At 39.2% G+C, this 22,688-nt stretch overlaps 2 protein-coding genes and 2 long non-coding RNA genes across 9 annotated transcripts in view; 2 read left to right on the plus strand and 2 right to left on the minus strand.

Moving 5' to 3' along the window:
- Positions 1-10,954, minus strand: part of zfyve9a (zinc finger, FYVE domain containing 9a) — a 35,698-nt gene extending 24,744 nt beyond the window's left edge. For 2 of the 5 annotated variants that reach the window (XM_019347941.2, XM_005476678.4), the window contains exons 1-2: positions 10,692-10,954; positions 573-691 (exon numbers count right to left, since the gene is read on the minus strand). The gene's annotated coding sequence lies outside the window, so the exon portion shown is untranslated. Of the gene's footprint in view, positions 1-572; positions 692-8,610; positions 8,705-8,807; positions 8,947-10,538; positions 10,662-10,691 lie in introns of those variants that run through there. The other 3 variants (XM_025900582.1, XM_013273309.3, XM_013273311.3) reach the window with 3 other exon arrangements.
- On the plus strand, positions 5,173-8,604 carry LOC112842941 (uncharacterized). The gene is made up of 3 exons (XR_003215001.1): positions 5,173-5,263; positions 5,434-5,534; positions 6,947-8,604. It is a non-coding gene; the product is annotated as an uncharacterized LOC112842941 (long non-coding RNA).
- On the plus strand, positions 8,955-17,032 carry LOC112842940 (uncharacterized). The gene is made up of 2 exons (XR_003215000.1): positions 8,955-9,991; positions 17,001-17,032. It is a non-coding gene; the product is annotated as an uncharacterized LOC112842940 (long non-coding RNA).
- On the minus strand, positions 15,495-22,337 carry LOC100708980 (transcription factor BTF3 homolog 4). 2 transcript variants are annotated; one of them, XM_003448453.5, is made up of 6 exons: positions 22,000-22,337; positions 21,464-21,523; positions 18,830-18,943; positions 17,691-17,892; positions 16,286-16,345; positions 15,495-15,978 (listed from the first exon to the last, which is right to left on the minus strand). In XM_003448453.5, exons 2-6 carry the CDS (start codon positions 21,515-21,517, stop codon positions 15,932-15,934), a joined length of 477 nt encoding a protein of 158 aa, XP_003448501.1. In that variant the 5' UTR covers positions 21,518-21,523; positions 22,000-22,337; the 3' UTR covers positions 15,495-15,931. The 2 variants fall into 2 exon arrangements, with proteins under 2 accessions (XP_003448501.1, XP_005476734.1); XM_005476677.4 differs by having other exon boundaries at positions 21,908-22,053.
- Positions 22,338-22,688: the final 351 nt, after the last annotated feature.

The raw sequence follows: 22,688 nt of genomic DNA on the forward strand, positions 1-22,688 counted from the left end.
ATGCAGACAAAATATTTTGTTCATCTAAAGCCACAGGCCTGTACTCTGAAGCAGGATTTGGGGCTTTAGTGAAGTATCTTCAGGTTTAATCTTTGCTTTTTAGTATTACAAAGGTGGTTCACTTTGCATTGCCATGGTAACTCATGCTGCATACCTAAGCAGGTTAGGTGTGCAGGTATAAACAACAATGGTTTTTGCCTGTTAGATTTGTAATATTGCCTGGTAACACTGGAGTTCTGCTTGGGAAATGATTTGAATGATAGCAGAAAAATAAAATAAAAGCAGGTAGTTGGGGTTTATTTTGCATTTTATCCTCTTTGTTTATGATTTTATTTAATTGTTTTAATGGGACTTTTTCATATTCTCTGCACTGCTACTCTAACAGTTTACACTTATTAAGCTGAAGTCATAAGAAAGCATGCAAATTTATATCAGTCATGTTTTACACCTGCTTTGCACTGTCACATGTTGTGAATCACAAACCCTAAAACCAGTGTGATTGATCCATTTGAAAAGTAAAGCCTGTATAAACACTTCATCTTGAAATATTGCTCACATCTGTCGGTCCTCACCTGCACAGAGGTCCTCCTCAGCAGTCCCAGGTGATGTTTTTTTCCCCCTCTCTCTCTCTCAGCAGGTTTCAGTCTTAGTTCTCAGCTCACCCAGTCTGGCAAGCGCCCAGCGCCCACACCTGAGATACGGAGAGGAAACACTATTCAGTAAAGTGCTGCTTCTCAACTCATGTGCCAAAAAAAATGATGCTGTCTAACTATTATACAGCGAGTAAGGTTACAGCTGAGGATTACACTTCTCATGTTTTTCCCCCGTAAACATGTGCTTGGAGAACTGTGGCGTCACACTCACAGTTTGAATTAAAAATTTAAAAAAAGGAGCTAATAACGACACATTTACAAAATTGCACACTGATCAAGGTGTACTGGGCAATGCTAGCTAATAGTCTAGTACTTGTGAAAAGGTCTGTCACTATATTTAAAAGCAATAAAGTCCAATGTAGGTTATTAAAAGGAGAAAGAGAGAGACCCGTTTTGATTCATCTCTGGCTGCAATGCTTCTGTGCTCCACTTGAAATGAGCCTGAGGCTCAGGCAGCTCCGAAAACAGAGTGACAGGGAACCAAGTGAGGCAAAGACAGCGTGTTACTTAAGGCTAACAGGTGTTTTTGTCTTGAGACAGGAATCTGTGTGACAAAGTTTGGGGAAATAAGTGAAAATGGAGTTTGTTTCCAAGCTGCACTCTGTTAACAGAGTGCAGGTTTACAATCTATCGCAGGGCTACCATGCAGACTACCAATCCTTCTCACATTTCTAACTATGGCAAATTCTCACCAGTTAACCTAATATGCTTCCTATGTGGACTGTGGGAGGGAGCCAGAGAACGCAGAGGGAACTCAAACAAGAACAAGAACAACACGTAAATTTCTCAAAGATGGGACCCAGCTGGTGGTGGATTCAGTGGCTCTATCTCTGATCCTAAAGTTAACGTCCACACTGAAATCTTACCCAAGTTGACAAGATCAAATATTTGAGCCTATGGGCTGTAGAGTATATCATGTCTACTTAAAAACTTAGCTCCAAGGGGTACAGACAGTACTAATAACAAGCTAGAGAGGCCAAAAATAATAACTGAATATTTTGGAGGCTCTTTTCTAAAAAAAAAAAAAAAAAAAAATCAGTGCAGCTCTTAAAATTTTTTTAAAATGAAAGCCTCATCCAACGCAGGAGACAGTTGGACCCTGAAAAAGGGGTCGATACATCATTAGTTAACAAGCGGATACTCTATTATACTGACAAAAAGGGAAGCTACACATCAGACAGCTTAGTGTTCACGCTCATGCTGCTACTCTGTCAGACTAAAGCAACGGCCGATCACCATGTATGCTGCACATTATTATACACATTACCCATCAAAGCCTGACAGGGCAATCAGAGCCATGAATGGACAGCAGCTGAAGCCTGTACAGTAAACCTGCCCCACGTGTCCTTGCTGACGAGGAGACCTTGGAGCAAGGATGTAACGTGGTGCGGCTGCAAATGAGTAACAGCCAGGTTAAACTTCAGGGTCGTTCTCATAAGGACAAACGAAACCACGGATTACACCAGAGACCAAATATTTCACAGAGCCAAGGCCTCGCAGAAATGAGCAAAGTCAACATATTTCCCACTTAGTTTAAGATGCAAGTGGGGGCACGACGTCAGCACAAAACCGCAAAGGCACAGGACAGGAGCGTAAACATGGAATATGGATGGGGGGTCGTACCATTCAGAAGAACATGGCTGACGGAGGTTATCACAGCTACAAACAAGAGTAAACTGAGGTAGTGCTGCTGGAGCTCACCAGAGGTGCTTTCCATTACTTTTCTGAGAAAGTGGTGAAAAACTGAAATATTCACAGCCAGCGAAAACAAACTGAACAATATAAGCTGTCAGACTGACATTTAAAATGTGCTGAATGATTCAATCAACTTGTGCACTGCGTGCCTAAAAACAGTCCACACCCGCAGGGCGTTGAAAATTTTCTCTAACATCATATGCCAACACGCCCCCCCCCCCAAAAAAAAAACAAGCTAATACATGATCGAGTCCAGAGGTTTCCTGATAGAAAGGGGAACAGAGCTTTATTCCATGCCTTTTGTGCAGGTGAGTTGACTGAGTGTCGGGGGGGTTGCTTTCTAACATTTTAGGGACTTTACTTTGGAATATAAAGCTCCTGAAGGCGAGTGTTGCTCTGAGCTAATGGTATACAAACGAGACTGAGGAATTCTGAAACCTTTAGGCAGGCACAGTCCAGATGGAGAAAAGTGACTTAACAGAGGAGACAAAGTGTGGCATTTTAAGAAAAACTTCACATGATGGCTTAAAAAAAGAAAAAGAAAAAAAAAAATCCACTCTGGATAGGATAGCAGGTAACAGAGATATAAATGACTATCGATTCATTTAACCTTTGCATGCAGGTGGGAAACTCCAACAAAAGAGGCACCCACCAACCACCGCAATCTCAATAACACTTCAGTTTATGAAATTTAATTTTCCCTCATCTGTACACTCCCACACTCTCCGGCTTCTACACTTTTCAAGTCAAAAGGTTAAAAATGGGCAAATAGCTCAAAGCCTCTTTGATCTGATGGAAAATGATGCGTTCAGGTAACTTAAATGATTTTATACTTGTGGGAAAAGCACCATGCAAGTTAGAATACTGAGCTGAAATATTAGGTTGTACTACATGGTGCTTGAGTTTTTACGAAATTTAACAGCCTGCAGGACTTTGATCAACACTGATTATAACAGCATGCAATTCATGGCTGATGGCTTTATTTACTGGGCTGGGAATTGTCTGATTTAAAAAGAACATTAAACAACATAAATAAGAGTTAGACATTTCATTTTCATACTATTACTACTACTATATGTTACTGAATTTTACTGAGAATACTGAGAATCAATAAACTTATCTGCACAATCTAAAAAAAACTTTGTTTTTGAGAATCATTTTTATTATGCATTTCTTTAATGTAAGTCATATTGACTAGTTTTTCTAATAACTGAATCAAAAATGACCAAAACAAAAAAAAAGCTAGAGACATAGACTGTATAAAAGAGATGGACACAGCCACAGTGAAGAGGTTGTTTACTTTACTCAGGCAAAAGTGCCATGTTTTCACTGATTGTTTGATTTAAGGCATGATTAAAGTAGGCATGTCACCAAAACCAGTACTTACTGTAATAATCGATATCGAAAATGTGACAGCACTTGGAGTTGTGCATGTTCGCCATTATAGTGGAAGTTTTGGTATTGCAGGTGAGCTTGTCAATCACAAGGTAGGTCAACCTTAAAGGACACTCTGCTGTACTGTCCTTCCATTGAGCGCTGTAATTTACAAAGAGAGCTATAGACTTATATAAAGTCTATAGCTGGAGGCTGTTGCTGGACACTAAAATAGCATCAGCAAGGCAAAGAACAAAAAAAGTGAATTTTAAAAGGAAAAATTACAACTAAAGCGTGTGAGGTGATCCGCTTTGGAGAGCAAATTATCTTAACACCTCCTGCTCTGACCGCTGAACCGAAGAAACATCTAAGCACCGAGTCTTAACCTCAGCCAACCTCTGCATTCTTTTCCCCAGGTGAGCAGTTTCCCTCCTAATGAAAGACTTCTAAAACCGTCTTGCACTATAAAAGCATCCAGTGGAGCTGTCGTAAACACATACGCACTCACACACACAGACACGCCTCCATAAGGACAGGAGCCCATCCCTGATTAAGATTTAATTACTCTGCAGAGGCGTTGAATAATGCATCTTTAGTCAAAGTGCATGAACAAGTCATATTTTTAGACATGTAAACTCAGAAAGATGCTTCAGAGGAGGCATATGTGCATGAAAGGGTGTCAGTCAGAGAGGAAAACAGTCCTGCAGTTACAAATTCTTAAGAACATGTTGTGTACAAACATGCTGCGACTCATCAAAAACCATCAAAGAAGAAAGCGTGTGATGCCGCCTACAGTAAAGCAGGAATATCGAGATTGTGCATGACAGAACAGCTCAGCTGATAATTATTATAACCCTCTGTGAACAATACACTAATGATTTATTTAATAGAGAGGCCACAACACTGTGTTTAAATTTGCTTTGGCTAATGCACATCTGTGGCTTTAAAATCAGTGCCTCATCAATGACTGGACAGACTGGCATGAAAAATAAACCTAATCTATTCTGGAATACACCTTTTTGTAAAACTCAATACACAATATATTTATTTAAATGTTATTTACTTTCTCATTTAAACAGCGTGCTGTTCATTTTTAAATGTCTTGTTTTGTCTGGACAAAAATCCAAAACCAAAACAAACAAACAATCCAAACACTTTTAGCTCCATTCTCACTACCTTTAAGACAGGTTTCCTCTGATTGGCTGCCCCTTGTAAACAAAAGGTTTGAACTGCAGGTGGGTGGAGCTTTCCTGTTTATAGACCAGGGGTGGGCAACTCCAGGCCTCGAGGGCCGGTGTCAGCAGGTTTTAGATGTGTCCTTGATCCAACACAGCTGATTTAAATGACTAAATGACCTCCTCAACATGTCTTGAAGTTCTCCAGAGGGCTGGTAATGAACTAATCATTTGATTCAGGTGTGTTGACCCAGGGTGATATCTAAAACCTGCAGGACACCGGCCCTCGAGGCCTGGAGTTGCCCACCCCTGATATAGACAGATCTTAAGAGCCTGTCTGACTGGAGGCAGGGCAGCGCTGTTATGGTTTGTATCATAATCTTAATTATTTAACATGTTTATTCATTAACTCCACAATCAATCAGTAGTTTTCTTTTTTAAAGAGATTTAATTTAATTTTAAATAGAATAATTATTTTAATTATTACCTAAACAGCCTATCACTCAAGGGTAACCAGTGACCTGTCTTTACTGCAGGATGTTTGAGGCTGGCAGTGCAGACTGGGGCGACGGGAGGCGGTGCTGGCAGTAAACAGCAGCCGCAGGGAAACGGTCAACTGGCACACCCCACCAAAAATGTGAGAACTGTGTGATATTTCATGAAGGCAACCATTAACAGTCCTTCATATTCAACTAAAAGTAGGAGAATTTTCTAGATCAAGGTTACAAACTTAGGGCTCTCTTTCAGTCATCTTTGTTAGAACTGAACTAAAGAGCAAATGAATCTAAACTTTTAGAGGGGTGGGAGCGCACAAGTGTAAAGGAAAGGTGTGAGCTTTAATTAGAGGTTTAATTAAATGGAAAAGAACTACAGCTATGTATTGATCATGAATGCAAATCAGTAACCATTCCTTCCAATTTATTGCATTTTCATAACTGTTGGTCATTAAAATCAGTTGAGATTAAAAGTCGAATTAACTGCCCAGCCCTAACTGAAACTTTGGTTAAGCTCAATACGAGCACACGTACCAAACACAACAAGGAACTATTTTTAAATCTAGCAACCAGCAGCTGATCTCCAGGCTCACTCCAACAGTCACGCTCTAGTGTCAGCCAGACATGCTAATATTGAAGTGGTCCATCAGGCTACTAACACGATAAACCATACCCGACTGGACCTGCCTGGCATGGCAGCCAAATTAAATAAGACAAGGGCATAAACAGCGAGGAAGCTCGGACATACCAGAATGCTAAACAGTTCATTAGGTCCACGCAGTCAGAACAACGACTCCTGTATCCTGTTGTTATTTCCTGAGAGGGAGCTGCATTTGCTTCCTCCCCAATGAGGTGGATATCCTCTACAATCATTAGTGTAATCAGATGTTTATGTTTTGGTTATACACAAGCTTTGGACTATTTCAATATTTCATGTGTTACTACAAATATATTTCTAACAATTTTGTGGCTATTTCCTGAATGTGTGCACATAAATGTCCTCTACTCTCCACATTTTATCAGCAAGCCCTTTAATTGGTGTGACATGCACTTCACATGTCACACCAATTAAAAGACCATGAACCCATTACTAACAGCATTTAAGTGCAACATCTCCAGGATTTAGGTCACTCATTGGCATGGGCGCCTTAAATATTAGTTGCTCATCATTAAAGTTATCATTTCCACGTGTGCTTCCCTTACAAGTCTGTTAAACAAAAATTTAAAAAAATCTGTGCCTGTAGGCCAAAAGTTACTCAAGAGTAAAATTGGTGTTTTTGCCATCTGAACCCTGAGAATGACCCAAGATTTCCTGGTGAAATTAAAAATAAATGTCCTGCATAAATGTTTCTAAGTGTTCAGACTTGGTCACAGCTCATGAAGTATTTAAGGGAGCTCGACGGCAAACGGTAAAGCCGGTTAGAAGCCATCGCTGACGGCTGCATTCACGCGCACACAGACCAGCATCGTAAATTGATGCAAATGATTTAAACACGAAATTGTTTTTATAAGCAAAAAAAAATGAAATTGAAAAAAAAATTCCTTCCTTCCACAGAGATCATTACAGAAGTCTTCAGTGAGCAGTAGATGGATCAACTGAGGAGCCAGATGCATTTCTAATTTCTTCTGACAGGTCTTTGCTGGATTTCCCATTTCTTATGGACATGAACACCTTGTTGGTCAAAATACTCTTTTGTGTAGTCAAACTGTGTTCTCTTGGGTATTTTTTTGTCAATTTAAGTAATGAAAATGGAACAACTTATGTGTCTTTGTGACAGGCTGCCCATAAACTGCATAAAAATACAATTTAAAACTGGTTCTTAGCCAAGTTGTCTTATGTGTAGACAACACTGCTTCACCTCTTGAGTAAGGGGCATTTTTTATGCTGGAATGAATCATTTCAGTGTTAAGTGGCTTAACAAACCAACAAGCAAACAAAAATATTCTTCTGAAAACGGACAGATATAAGAACTGGACTACAATGAGTGAAAAAGAAGGCAATGTCCAAAGAAAAACTCTGAAAGACCTTCAGAAAGACAGGAGAATTATTGCTCAAGATAACTTTAAAAACTACAAGAAACTCAGGCTCCTTGGAAGCAGTATTGTACATTACTATACTTTAGTATTAGTAGTAAATCATAAGTAGATTAGCATAAATTCATCCTTAGGCATGGATTAATTTTCCACAGCAGACATGTACATGACACAAACAAGTAGGACATAACATTTTGTAAAAAGAAAACACTGAATGTATTTATTATTTATTATCTGCAACTATATTTTTAAATAAGTTTAATTTTAATTACTTGCCTTTGAAAGTTATGGTTAGGCAAACAACAGGTGGTTGGCCAAGATTTGTAATTAACAGAAACTAAAGGAAACAGGCTGCCCTTTTCACACTGTTAAAAAGTAATCATGAAAATAATCAATGAATGATTCAAGAGTTAGAATGATATTTATCTGGAGCTGTGAGATTAACTGGCAACTCTGGATTTGGAGAAACCAAAAATGTACATGTTATAAATCATTAAAAAAATAAAATAAAACGCATTGAATTTCCCATTTTTTCTGATGCTATAAGAATTCCCAGGACTACGATCTCACATCCTGAGAAACAATGTTTTTAGCTCCACATCCAGCACCGCCGCGTTCCAGACGCCGTCTAAGGGTGAACACAGGAAACCTCAAGTGATCGCTTCCTCTCTTTAAGAATAGACTGACATCACTTTCTACCAGCATGATCGCCTGACTGAGTGACACATTATTATGTAATGTGTGCTATGCTTAACGCCCAGGCTGGAAGTACACTGGGAGTTGTCCTACCTCCTCCTTCTACTCCTTTAAGCTTTTTTTTCTGCTCTTCAAGACAAAATAAATAAAAGCAAAAACACATAAAAGGAAAACATGCCACAGGTTTGTATTCTCTGAAAGGTCACGCTCGCTTAAAAATAAAATAATTTCTTTGACAGGAGGTTGAAAAAGTTAAATCCCCTGAGATTTACCTTCAGGAGGAAGGAGGAAAGTAGCTGTCCTCCTGTTATAAAGAGCTGCTCTGCTTCACAGAACGTGTCAGAAGCTATTACGAGCTTCCTTTCTCCCTCATGTTTGATCTACATTTAACCACCACTACAAAGAAAGAAAAATCAGCACAGGGAGACTGGCTGCTGGTCTGCCATTGGGGAGACTTGTAATTCTTTCTGAAAGCATACAGTAACCTACATCTGGGACGTCTCTGCACACATGAGAGCTCGTCTCTGCACGGACGTCTGTTGGATCAGTCGAATCACACATCCTCACTGGGATTTATAACCACCTGAAGATGAAGTGGGATATCTTAATGCTTCATGGGAAAAAAAACCAACTTTCACATCAACATTGCCAAATACCATCTAGTACCAGATGATTAATAAACATACATTTGGATATCTGGTGGTGACGTGGCTTTTTCTTTGGTCCCAAATTCATTTTTTAATTTGCCGCTGCTGATGACTATTCAAGGTGCCCCTGGGACAGGCCTACTTCTGGATAAATCCACCTCCAGGCCTGGACTAAAGTCTGGACAACAAATGCAAAAGTCGCATCAGCAAGAAACCTGTTAAAAGTTTGTTTGGACTAAACTACCATAGATACAAAACCAACTCACTCACAGTGGTTTCTTGTATATACAACACTGACATTATTTCATTACTTCACCTTTTTTCATTTTTGTAAAACTTTGAGCATATGTAATATGAACATCCACTCATGTAACAGTGGCAAAAAACAGGAAAAGCATAATGGGTAAGAGACTACTCACTGACATAAGAGGTCAGTAATTCAGGGAGCTGTAAAGGAAGAGACTTGTGTTGCAAATATTTTGCACCAGACCATGTTTAAACTGCTCATCATCAGCAGATAGATAAGAGAGGACTTTGACATAGAGCAGAGCATTAATCAAAATCCAGTCTAAATGTTACTATAACCCATTTTTAAATTAGTTTTCCATTATTTTGTAACCTGAATTTCCTTGACCCACCAGAGGGGTTCAAGCCAGCACCAAAGGGAAACCCACCTTCCCCTTGTATTATTAAAATCTATTAGAAAGTGTAAGGATTTTATTTTTAAAGGCATAATATCATTTTTTTATGAAATTGCCAGGATAAAAGATACAGATCCGTCAAATAAGATCATGGTCTTTACTGTAGATGTGCACTTGTGCAGAGCAGATAGATGACCATTTGATTAGCTTATGAAATCATAAGTAGCACTGTTCAACCTGAGAAGCATAACTTACCTAATCAAAACGTTTTTGTTTTTTTTGTTTTTTTAAAGTAATCCTAACTGAACTGCACATTTTTTAACATATTCCGAGTTGATTTTGAAATTCTTCACCATCCAAGACCTGGTCAGAAGCAAAGAGACCAAAGATGTAGCACCAGGAAAGCTCACCAAACCAACCCTTGAGAGCGCATAGATGACCACTTGCTTGGATTATGCAACCGTAAGTGGCACTGTGGCTGTGCCTGCTGCCTGCAGGCCAAACACAGCCTCGCTGGATGAAGATCACTCTCAGTTAGACTGGGAAAACACATGGAAAGCTACTCTGTGTCATTAAAAGAAGGTGGGTTAAACTGGTGCAGCTACACAACAGCAGCGGTGAAGTGTTTGTCTATTTGTTTGTTAACTTGGGTAGTTGTATTAGCTGGGCAGCTAGCTGAATTTAACCAAATTCACGAAAAAGGCCACGAGTTAAGTTCCCAAAACAATTCTGACCCATTCGTCTTAGCAGTGTGGCAAAAACTGAGATTTTAGGCGTCAAATAATAGCACTTAAAAGCAGCTGGCTGTACTGGAGAAAGCTAGAAATAGACCTAAAGATTGAGCGGGCAGTCGTGCGCCGAGTGACGGGAGAGACTTGCTGCGCTGGCGGACACTCACGCCGTCACTCGGTGGGTTCCGTTGCTAATGGCCAGTCATAACGGTTAATAGAAACCATAAAAAGCCTTCCTCCTCACATTAAGTCACCCACACCAAAGTATTTTCCTCCTGTCGCACTGCTATCAACCTCATTGGCTGTCTATCCGCAGCTCGCAATGCAAAGGAGAGCGCGTTGTGTAATAGACGTAAGATATAGTGTTACCGTAACGGCACCTTCTCCATATTCCTCACCGTTTATCCACCAAATACGCCAAAAAAGATAGCACCGCAGCCGTCCACGCTCACTTGGGCTGCATCGATAGTTGGCGTTGCAATGGCGGTTTTGTAAACGTTGAAGCAACAGCAGACCCGTGAAATGTCACGAAAACAAATCCAGTTACTCACCGGAGGAATCCTCATCTTTACGTAAAGTCCCGCGGAGCCCCTCCGTTAGCATCCGCCATACCTGATCGCCTTTCAGAGCTATTTTTGAGTATCCGCCTCACGTAGACCCACCACCGCCTGCCTGCCTGATTCAAACAGTCGAAAAGTAAAGCTTCTAGTCTAGCGTAGTTGTGCGACAGCAGCACTCAAGGATCCCTCCCCCAAGGTTTAATACTGGGGAAAAGAAGGAGCAGCGGTAAGTTAGCCAAAATGGAAATCCTAAACTACCGGTTTTCAAAATAAGACGCAAAGCATCTCCCTTAGAGGTTACATTATAACGCCAAGAGAAAAACTGTGAATGCAGATCTAATTAATTTGGATATCATCATTACTTTTCTTTTATCCTTAGTTGTTTTTGTTTCAAACTGCTTATAAAATAAACCAACCACCCACAATTATAATTACTATGTTTACATTTAAGGAAAACAAGCAATTCGGTTACAGATAATATATCGATTAAAACAACCCATCTTTTTGATACTGTAACAGCAAAGTGTCTACGTTTTACGTGTAAGTTGTTATTGTATTATTTTATAACTAGATAAACAAATACCCTTTTCAGGAAAGTTCTTTTTCCTTTTTTTATTCTTAAAACATGTTTGGAGGTGTCTTTCAGTAAAAGCCAGTCCATGTTAGTATTAAATAATAAGAAGAAGAATATATTCAACAGATAATGAATGAAAAAAAAGAACAACTAGCAAATTTACAGGAAAAGAAATACAAAACATCCCAAATTTTAAATATGATTTCATTCAGTTTTATTTCTACACCACAGTCACCTCATGGTGTTGTAAGGGAAATACCCTAAATATTAGGGAGAGATTTGACTATTTGCTTGTTTATAAAACAGGAAAAAAATGCTTTTCAAATAAGGAAATTTAAAAGTAATATAGTGAAAGGTCTGGCTGTGTCCAAATCTATTCGACAGTCTATAATATTAGGCTAAACCCATACATATTTGCAAAGGAGGAACAGACTGTATTTTTTATTTAGAAATGACTTAAGCAACTAAAGGCTCTGCAAAGGACAACACTTTATAGCCTTTTATCACGTGTATGTAACATATGATTTACTGCCATTCCCACTTATTATTAAGGTTTAATTTCTGAGCTCTTACTTTCCCGTAAACAATCGCGCAGTTTCCGGTGTTGAACCAACTCTTAGTGTCAAACTTGACAAACCTCCAACCGTTCAGCTCCGTCCAGCCTGCACTGTGGTCCAGCCGCCGCCGCTGCAGCAGCAGCAGGGACATTTTGGCTCAAACGGAGCGGAGGGTGAGGTGCTGAGCCCCGGGGCGGGTCCGCGGCTCCGTCCCGCTCACGACACCCTAGAGCCAAAATGGCCATTCATCCCCGCTCTCTGTAACCTTGCCAGCCCTCGCAGAGGATGACAGGCATGGAGGAATTGATCAGCACGATGCAGCACCGTCAGAGGTGATCAATGAAATGGGATGTGATGTGTAAAAGCACCCAAACTCTTTTAACCCCTCCGTACTCGCAGACCCGGCTGCAGTTTTAATAACGCAGTGGTAAAAGCAATATAAACAGTTCCTGTAATTACTGATCGGGAAAGTGCAAAACAGTGACTGTAGTAATGGATGCAAACCTACCATAGGAGAATGTAACGTGCTCAAGCAGATATGAAAGACTAATAAAAGTCTTAATGACTTTATTATTGGTTTGTAATGTATCAATAATAATAATAATAATAATGATAGGAGAAATGATAAAACTAAATAAAACTGAAAGATAAAACTGAAATTAAATGAAACTGAGTACAATTGCTCACTTCCTCTTTTCCATTTTTAGATAGTCAACCTCTGTTTTTGATGATGCAGAAGAGCACTTTTATTAACTTTTCCCCTCTTTATCATTGTTCTGCTTGTCAAAAATTATCAACATGAGTTTAATTTCTTATAATATTTAGACAGCTGAAATGCTGTTTACGTTATTCTAAGTCGTAATGCTAGTAAATGTTGTGTATTTTGTTACATTGTACTGTAATACTAACATTAAAAGATTATAGACTTCATTGCAGCATTTTACTATAAATCTAAGAAATTTGAAAATAATATTATTACAGTATAATATTATAATATTTTTTCAACCTGCTTTATACAATATGCAAACGCTGTTTAAAGTTCCAACAACCTACACATAATGAGACAAAATATGGCTTACATTTAAGAAAACAAGTAATTCAATTACAAATAATACAGACATTAAAGCAAGCAAGAAATAAATGTGTAAAATTACTGAAACAAGTTCTGGTACCTCAGCGCCAATGCTGTTATGTAATTACATTATTTAATGTTTTTATTAACTCCAGTTAACAAAAAATGACAGAAAGTGTCTTGTTGTATGACTGTGCACGAGTAACTGCTAAAATTTCTATAGTACATAGTGGGGAAAAAAGGAACTTTTCTATTTATCTATCACTTACTTTGGTGCAGTATGAATGGGGAGATTTTTATCATCAGGAAAAGCTGTAAAATGTATGAAAATACAGTTAAAAGTACAAAATTGATGCCTTCCTTCACATTTTAATTTTCGAGTTGTCCAGTTGGTCTTCTGGGCCCATTCTGTTACCTGGGCCTTAGGTTTGACACCTAACAGGGAAAGGCTACACTGACTGCTAGGTGGTTGCCAGGCGATGTGATGGTGCCATGTTTAATTCAACCTTTGTAAATATGAAGTAGAATTATACACTGTATAAAAATTATACAGTTCTTTCATAAGGTTGTTATAGGCACTTGAATACTAAAAATGGTCATTTTCACCCATTGCTAGGTGGTTGCTAGGTGGTAGCAAGGTAACATGATGATGTCATAATATCTCATATAGATAAGAACCTGTGTGTCAGGATTTGCTGCTCAACTCTTGATGTTATAGGATGAGTTTTTTAACAAAAAACAAGCGCACACAGATTTGGTGTATCGTAGTGGGATAACATAGAACCGCTTTTATTTTTGATATTTTGCAGATTATGCTTCTGCTGTGTCTCATAAAAAGTTTTAATGAAGTACTTTCACTGGTAAGGAAGTATTTTTATATTTTAAAAAAAATCATCCCCGTTTTTTAAAGAGGTGTTGCAGAGTAGGGAGCAGCCCAATAATGGGAAGCCTATGAGAAATCAGAACATTTTATACTGTATAATTACCATATCAATTGCCCTGAAAAAAAATAAATATTGAAAATTGCAAGCCAACCACCCATCTCCATAAATATGCATTAAGTAATATGACTACCACTTATCAATATGGAGGCCACACTAAAGCACTTCATTCAACAATGGTGTAATGGAGCTGAAAAAATGCCGTTTGATTACAGCCATAAATTCATCTTTGGATTCAATTGCTTTCAGTCACAGGTGTATAAAATTAAATACCTCTCTCTACAGCCTCCATTTACGAATGTTCATAAAGAACTAGGTTGCTCTCTGAATTGGAATGCGATGCTGTGATAGGATGTCACTGTTCCAACAAGCTGGTTTGTTCAATTTCTTTTCTCCAGGATTTTGTAAAATTCAATTTTATTTTATTTATGTAGCGCCCATTCACTACAAGTCACCTCAAGGTGCTTTCTACTGTAAGGTTAAAACACCTACAATATTAGAAAGAAACCAATCACACAATCTTCTATGAGTAAGCACTTGGCAACAGTGACAAGTGCTTCCAAGTAAGCCAGCAGACTGAGAGCAAAGTGCTGTGCAAGTGGTGGACTACATGTAGTGTTACTGCAAAGTGTTTAGGATCCACAGCAACTCAGCCACAAAGAGGCAGAACACACAAAATTACAGAGCAGGGTCACCAGTACTGAGGTTCACAGTGCACAGTGGTAATAACTGCAGAGGTCCAAAACTCCTCTGGCATTATCATCAGCACAGAAACTGTACACTGGGAGCTTCATGGCTGAGCAGCTCCTGTAGGTGTAATCTGTAAGGGCTCAGCAGTTTTGGCCATGTAATGTAGCATAATAGGAAAAATGTCTTATTAACATTTACACTTCTGAGTCACTTTTCAATTGTTGTTTTAGTAACTATTAGATAGTGCTATGGCTTTGACTTAAGGGTTAGCACTCTCATTTCCTTTACTAATCTCTGCTAAAGAGGGATCTAAAAGGAGCATTTCAAGCATCTTTCCCAGCATTTCGAGAATTAAAACAGCTCCAGTTATAGCTGCCAAACAGGTTCTTCCGGCTCCAGAGGAAGCCAGAAGAACCTGCCTGTGCTCCTTGTAGTGGAGTGAAAACGAGTATTCAACCCAACCCAAAACTTTTCCAAAAATAAACGTGTTAGGGAAAGTTGGTAGATCAAACCACTGTGAGACTATGAGGTAGATCCATTTCTTTCTTCAAAACTTAAGTGTTTTTTCTTCCTATAGAAGCTTAAACACTATATATTAAATAATTATATAGAATTACAATAATGTGTTGAAGACAACATTGTTTTTCCCAGAAAGAGCTCTGGATGCCCCCCTTCCTTATACCGGTTTCCATGAGAGCTCATGGATGCATTGTAACCAAAGATCATCTGACTCAGTGTCCCGACAAAGAAAATTTTACTTTGACTGAAGTAGTTTGTCCCAATAATTTATTACACTTTGACATTAGGACTTCTGGAGTACATGAGAGCTCAGTTATTAATGAAAACAAGTATTTCACACATTAAGGCCTCACCATACCACTTTACAGCTGCTCATCGAGGCGGTTAGGTAGGAAAATATGGTTGACAAATCTGAACAGTAAAGTAAATAAAGAGAAACGCTAATAGCCCAAAAATGTTTTATTAAATTCATAATCACAACTATAACGTTAAGTGAATCACTCATTCACATTAACTGCAATTTAATAATCTCTTAAATACTAGCCACGTTTAACCATATAAGAAGTTTATTTCTAAACTATTGCGAGTCCTTTGGGTGCTGAGAGTTACAGATACGGTGTCCACAATATAACCGACTAGTGAAATCAGAACTTATGTGTGTGTGTGTGTGTGTGTGTGTGTGTCGTAGTGCTGCTGCAGCTGCAGGCTAACCCGAAATGGTTTACGTCTCTGGAGATGATGCACCGCACCTTTAACAACCGTTCCCCCACAAAAGGAAGTGCCCCTTGTGAGGCTGTGAGAGGTTAAAAAAAAATTAAAATTAAAAACTGAAAACGGTTGACCGAGGGGGCGAAAAAAAAAAAAGAAAAGGAAAATCATCAGTTTGCTTCATTCTTTGAGGCTTCATCAAAATTCTCCACAAGATCTGCAAGACAGAAAACAACAAAGATCACCTGATTTTGTTCTGAAAACAGAGCACAGTGTTCGGTTAAAGAGATCCTGACAACTGCTGAAAGTGACAGCGAGGGATTTACTCCTCAAGGGACCCCCCCCCTCCCCCTCTTATTCCTGATACCCTGAACCTTTAAACTATCTGATTAAACACACAAAATAACTGATGAACTACTATCTGTGCCCCAAGCAAGATCAAAACCAGATATAAAAAACTAAAGTGAGATTTTACATTTGTTTACTTCAAAAAGTACTTCAAGGATAATAATTTGTATCAATACCTGGGACATCGTCATCATCCTCTTCTGCGTTTTCCTCCTTGACCGCTTTCATGTCCATTGCTAAAAAGATAAAAACACAAAAATGTATCAAATGTTAAAGGTTCACATTGCAACTTCCACAATGCTAACACCCACTGATCCCTTGTTACAAAGCAGTGCTCTGCTGGGAAATTATTGCAGACTAAATATAACCCACTATTAAAACCAAACAACAACCTCCAGGGCTGAAAAATTAAGCTACAAGTATCACGATTAACCTTAATGTTATAGACTCCGATGTTAAAATGACTAATTTTCCATCTTTAAAAAAAAAAAAAAAAAAAGAAGAAGAAAGCATGTTTACAGCCTGTATTGGCCTACAGAGATAAATGATCGCTTCATCACAACTAGACAGTGACTCACTTTTGTTATTGCTTAAAGTTAGAGGTGTGGTAGTTCTGACTGATGTGTATCACCATCCCCACCAAATGGTATTGTGGTGCCTTTTGGAACACCTTAGTACAGTTATATGAGAAATATTATGTTTGTTTGGTACAGGTCATCCAGGAACTTTGTGTTTCAGTTTTATTTTATTATCATATTTCTCGTATTTAGTCTGTTACACACCTAAGTGACTGCTGTATCAAGCTGTACTCAAGCTAACTAATGCTGATGTTTAAAAGTCAGAGTCCAAAAAGAAATGTGTCAAATTACATCAGCCATCTTTTATTTACAGTCTACGAGAGAGGCACAGAACCTGCCACGCAACTTGCAGGATGAGCTGCCAACATAATATCATAGTAGCTGTGCTAAAAGACCACAAAACATTATGATAAGCTGCAGAACGGCCCCTAAGAAGACGTCACGGTGACATTTTCCTTTATTTCTGCTCCTGTGTTGGACTCACAGATTCACAGCACAGGGTTAGCTGTGCTTCCAAGTGAAAAAGATGGTCCTGTCTCCCATGTTTGCTTCACTGGGTTTATTTTCATCTCCATGTGCATCATCTACAAGGCCAGACCCTGCAGACTTAATCATCTAGATGCTCAGACCGTGTGCTGGAAGCGTTCCTGCCCTTACCAACTACCAATCACTCTGAGTGCTCTGATTCTTTCAGACTCACAGTCACGTTACGTCTAATCCTCAGTAACTCTAAAGAAAACACTGCTGGATAAATGCACAATAATGTATGAGGCAGTGTCTTAAGCAAGTTCAGCCATGACCAGCTGCTAACGCCTGAGTCATTTAAGCTCGGTGTTTGCCAACAGGGACACCTGAACAATAGTCTCTCCTCTCACCACAATAACTCTTGTGTGACAAAAAAAAAAAATCTCTGTCTGACGTGACCGTTATTCGCATGGCACAACCTCAGAGGACACTCTGACATTGTGACACGGAATGTGTGTTTTTGTGTGTGCATGCTCACATTGCCGTGGGAACTGCTCAGCCAGCTTGCGCAGGCTGCTGAGGCTGTCGGCTCCCAGCTGGCTCAGGATGCCGGGCAGCATCTCTGTCAGCTGTTTGGTCTCTCCGTGGCCCGTGATGGCGAAGGTGTTGGCAGACAGAGACGCCTGAACTTTGGGATTGTTGAAGTGAATCACCGTCCCGTCATCTTTTATCATATTCACCTGAGAGAAAGAGGGAAACAGCACAGTCTGGATTAGAGCCTTTATCCTACAACATTCTGCACTGTCAGGCTTATTAACACCAGCCCAGGTATATTAGACGCTCTGGAGGGCAGAGGATTCCAAAAACAGAAATGCTCTGAGGAAATAAAGTACTACAAATACAGAAGTACAGTAGAATGACATTTCAGTTTTCAAGAATCTGTGACAAATGCATTAATGTCCTTTGAGTAGTTTTGGTTGGGCCTGTCCCAGAAACACCCACTGTGCAGATTATGATATGTGACTGTATCAGGTTCCAAATTAGCAAGTGTGTGATGTGATTCAACCAAAATAAAGACGTATGAGACTGTTGGATCTAAGACTGGTCTATGAATCATGGTTTTCCTGAGGCACTAAACACCACAGTTAGCACATTTAAACAGGCATATAAGGTAAACAGATTTAAGCTAGGGGCTGGGTTGAGCATAATCAAATTCATCAATGGAAAACAAAATATATTATTTGATGCTTGATGCCAAAGTAACAAAAAAATATATACATTTAGCCCAAAATCACCACGCTGTACAGGCCCTGCAAAAAACCCAACAAAACTAACTGCTGTAATTATCTTAACAATATAGACAGTATGCTGTAAAGACAAAATGTATATTAAGTCAAAAAAAAAGAAAAAAAAAAAATGTGCATCTGGTGAGGGTCCCTTTTTTGTTTATGCTCTGATGTAACAAGGACACTTTATGGTATGCCCATTTGCTGAAAGCTCCCTAAAAATAAACTGGAAGATGACATGACTGCGCTTCACTTAGGCGCCCCCCCGTCTTTCATCCTTTCGTATGCCGCATGACATAATGATAAAAAATTCAGGATCCTCAGAAAGAAACAAATCAAAATAGAACAGACAGAGAGTAACAGTAGCATTAATTTCCCTTTGATGGCTCACCTCTTCTATCCCTGCGATGTTGTTCACTGCCAGTTTCTTCAGAGAGCCCTGCAGCTTTTTGTCGTCAGCTGTTGCAGTTTTGTGAACAACCTTTTTCTTCCTGCGGGCCGTTCCCTGAAGGGGAAAAAAATGGATTTCATAACCGAGTGAACCAGAATGTCAAACATAGTTAAGGTCACACGCGTCATCCTGTCATGGACATAAAATTACCTTCACAGAAAAAGACCTGTTTTTATTATTATAAATGAGTGTCTCATTCTTCCCATCTCAGAGTGCATTCTTCAAGACAATTACATTAATCTATAAATACTGTGGCTCAGGAGGCAGAGCAGTTGTCAGGTAATTTTCAAGGTCAGCGTCTTTGGTAAAGATTTTGAACCCCAAATTTCCCCAGAAGCAGCTGCACTGACACAACCCACAATGATTGTGATTGGCTCATTCATTACCATCATTTTAAATAGAAAAAACAAAACAGATTAACTAATAGAAAATGGAGAGCCTCCATTGGCCACTAGTACTTAGTGTCAAAACTGCAGAGCAGCAGCGCCGGTACATCCACAAACAGCTAAAAATACAGTGCTCCATTTGAAATGGAAAGTTGGAAATCTTGGAATTTTCAGCTGAAAGTTAGGCTTCCCACATGCACCAACATTGTGAGTGTAAACAGTAGGAAAACTGAAGAACCTGCCATGTGTACAACCACTGTTGTGTATTTGTCACTGGTTAAACAAGCAAACACAGAGAACCAAACCTTTTCATTAACATGTTGCGGCGACATGCTGTGGCGTCATGCTGCAGCAGTGGCGGCAATGGCAAAAAGACAGAAGGCAGGGCTGAAGATGCTAAGATTCTCACTGGTAGTGATCAGGATGGACAGGATTAGAAATGAGTACATCAGAAGGACAGCTCAAGTTAGAGAGGCAAGGCTGAGATGGCTTGGATATGTGCCGAACAGGGGGAGTGTATATATTGGACAATGGATGTTGAAGATGGCACTGCCAGGCTGCAAGAAGAGAGCAAGACCACAGGGAAGATTTCATGAATGCAGTGAAGGCGGACAGAGAAGATGCTAGGGATAGGGTGAGATGGAGGCAGGTGATCTACTATGGCGACCACTAAAAGGAGCGGCTGAAAGTAGATGACGACAATGTCTGGAACATGCTTGACTTTAAATTTAAAAATCTGTCCAGTTAGGAAGAACTGAGCAGTGTACCATAAAGACAGACATAATGAGTTCGCTTATTTTACATGACTGGTGCTAAACATATAACCTAGTCCAAAGGAGGTTATGCACGTTACTCAATCTCAAACTGCTGAAGAAGAAAATTTATCCCACTGAAAGAAGCCGAGCAGTATAATTAAAGTAGAATTGGTGCAGTCTCAGAAATGTACCTGAATTCATTTAGAGATACAGAACACACATTTTGATGCTTGGTAATTTTATACCAAGTCTGTTTTACAGTGCCAGCAATACAGCTAATAGAGCATAAGCCTATTTCCAGGCTAGTTATCAACAGGCAACAAAATCAAAGGAAATGTTTTCACTTTGGAACTAAGATAAACACCACGTCATCTTCATTGGTATATGGGAGACACACTGAGTAATGTGAAGATTCAATGTCACATTAGAAACAAACAGCAGCACTCAGCATGCACTGAGTGACAACATAAACAAACATATGAATTCACAGGATTTTCTGCAGCACTGCTTTCTTTACTTATATATAACTGGATTAAGAAAGAAAGCTGCCAACCACGGTGGTGATACTGGGGGTTTTGCCAAGCTGTGTAATGTAAAGAAATCCTGTTTATGTTCACAGTGTCACAGCACAGGTCACTCCTCTGGACAAGTACAATTTTTTTTAAGTACCCAGACAAAACACATACTTTACTGTACACCATGTGACCTTCCATGTGACCATATTAAGCAAAACATGGGCAGTATTGATGCACTAGTAAGCAAAATATTACACCCAAAAAAGGGAAGTTATTCCAAAAGTTAAAACTACGCTGCTCAATTGAAGCAAATAGAGTTACAAATCAAACTTCTGTGATGGCTGAATTATCAGAAAGCTTCCGTAGGTTGAAGAAAAGAAAACAAAGAAAGGTGCTTAAGCTGTGTGAGATACCGGTCGCCTCCTCCACCCAGTGAGCTAAAGTAGTGTCCACTGACCTTTATTTTATTTTAAGCAAGAGCTTTACTCACACCCAAATATTTAAACTAGACATTATCCATCTATATTTCAGCACCATAAATTCATTGTGATGTATACACAGAAACAAAAGTCTGTTGAGGGTCACTCCAGTTTAAAAAAAAAAAAAAAAATGTTGAGAATGCCGATGTGAGGTTAAAGGAATTTCAGAGCAAGAAAAACAAATAACGCCACCTAGTGTGTGACTGAAAGCCTCACAATAAATGTGAACAAAGCCAGAGAGCCAGAGATGAAGGGGGGCACAGTTCTGCCCTCCCCCAAAAAGGGAATGCTGAGGTCAGGAGGAAACACCTGACCTCAGCTGAATACCATCACACCTTGAAATGAGCAGGAAAATGAACCCAAGAGAGTTGAATCCATAATGTGACATCTGTTAAGTTACCATAATTAGAATAAAAGAAGAGATCCAGCAAACTCTTACCTTTCCACCTATCCGGACCTGAGCCTGAAGTTTAGCGAGCTTCTCTTGATTCATAGTGTTCTGTTTTGAAAGTTAAAGAAAAACACACGTTTAACATGATTTTATTCCCATGCTTATCAAACAGGGAAAGAAAACAGTTTTTGTTTTTTTCAGCTCTTAAAACCACCATCTGCCTAAGGAGCGCCGCATGTGGCTGCTGAAATACAATAGTCCCAGCATGAGCTACAATAATCCCCCAAAATAACAAACTGGAAATGAGCTGACTGACAATCTGATCGTTATACTCAACCTGCTGACCATTATACACTGAATGTGATGAAGAGATATATCCGGGCTTTGTCGTTTTAAATTACATCTACGATAACTGCAGCTAGTTAGGCTGCTAACTAGTTGAGTAGCTAAGCTAATCCTAGCATCAAGCCAGAAGAAAGCAGCTGAACGCACCTGCTTTGGTATCGACAACTAAATTTAAGCTCAAATCCAATGATGCAAACAAACCAGCGCAGATGTCTGCCGAGAAATACCCCCCAAATTACCTGCGGTAATGAATTTGCTGACGGTCAGTTGTACTAGTCTCGATGTTAACCACCCAGCTTAGCTTAAACTATCATTAAGTCAGCAGCAATCATATACATTTCCTGTTGGGATTTTCACTATAAAGTTTACATAACGCCCGTCAAACGATGTTATATAGCTTTTATCCAGATGAAAAGGACATAAATACAAATGTTAAAAATATCTCAAGTTAAATTTAAACTTAGATTAACTGACATATGTAAATATATTGTATATTTGCTATATTTCGATGTAGTTCGAACTTTTATTTTGGCGCGACTTTCCGGTGTTATATTAGAATTTCGTCGTCTAGCTTCACTATCTGACAAAGCAGCGAAGAGCACGCGGTTATGTGGATGTGATGTCATATGACCCGCCCCTCCAAAAGGAAAATGAATCACCGTTGGCCAATAGTAAAACGCGGACACACACGCGCGCACAAACGTGCACGCCCACAAACACAAAATGATTATTACAAAATATGAAAGTTTTAGGGAAGTTTACATACATTCGTCACGGACATTAATGTCATGGTAATTTGGGGCTTTTCATGATTTTTTCGATTTTTTCTTTATTCAGGTTGGTATGACTGGACAATATCCACCTTTAATTCATTTAAATAAACAAGAACTGTGTGCACAAGTTTGTGTTTATTTTGGATTTTCTCTAA

The sequence above is a fragment of the Oreochromis niloticus genome, linkage group LG18 (assembly GCF_001858045.2).
Source record: "Oreochromis niloticus isolate F11D_XX linkage group LG18, O_niloticus_UMD_NMBU, whole genome shotgun sequence".
Taxonomy (NCBI): domain Eukaryota; kingdom Metazoa; phylum Chordata; class Actinopteri; order Cichliformes; family Cichlidae; genus Oreochromis; species Oreochromis niloticus.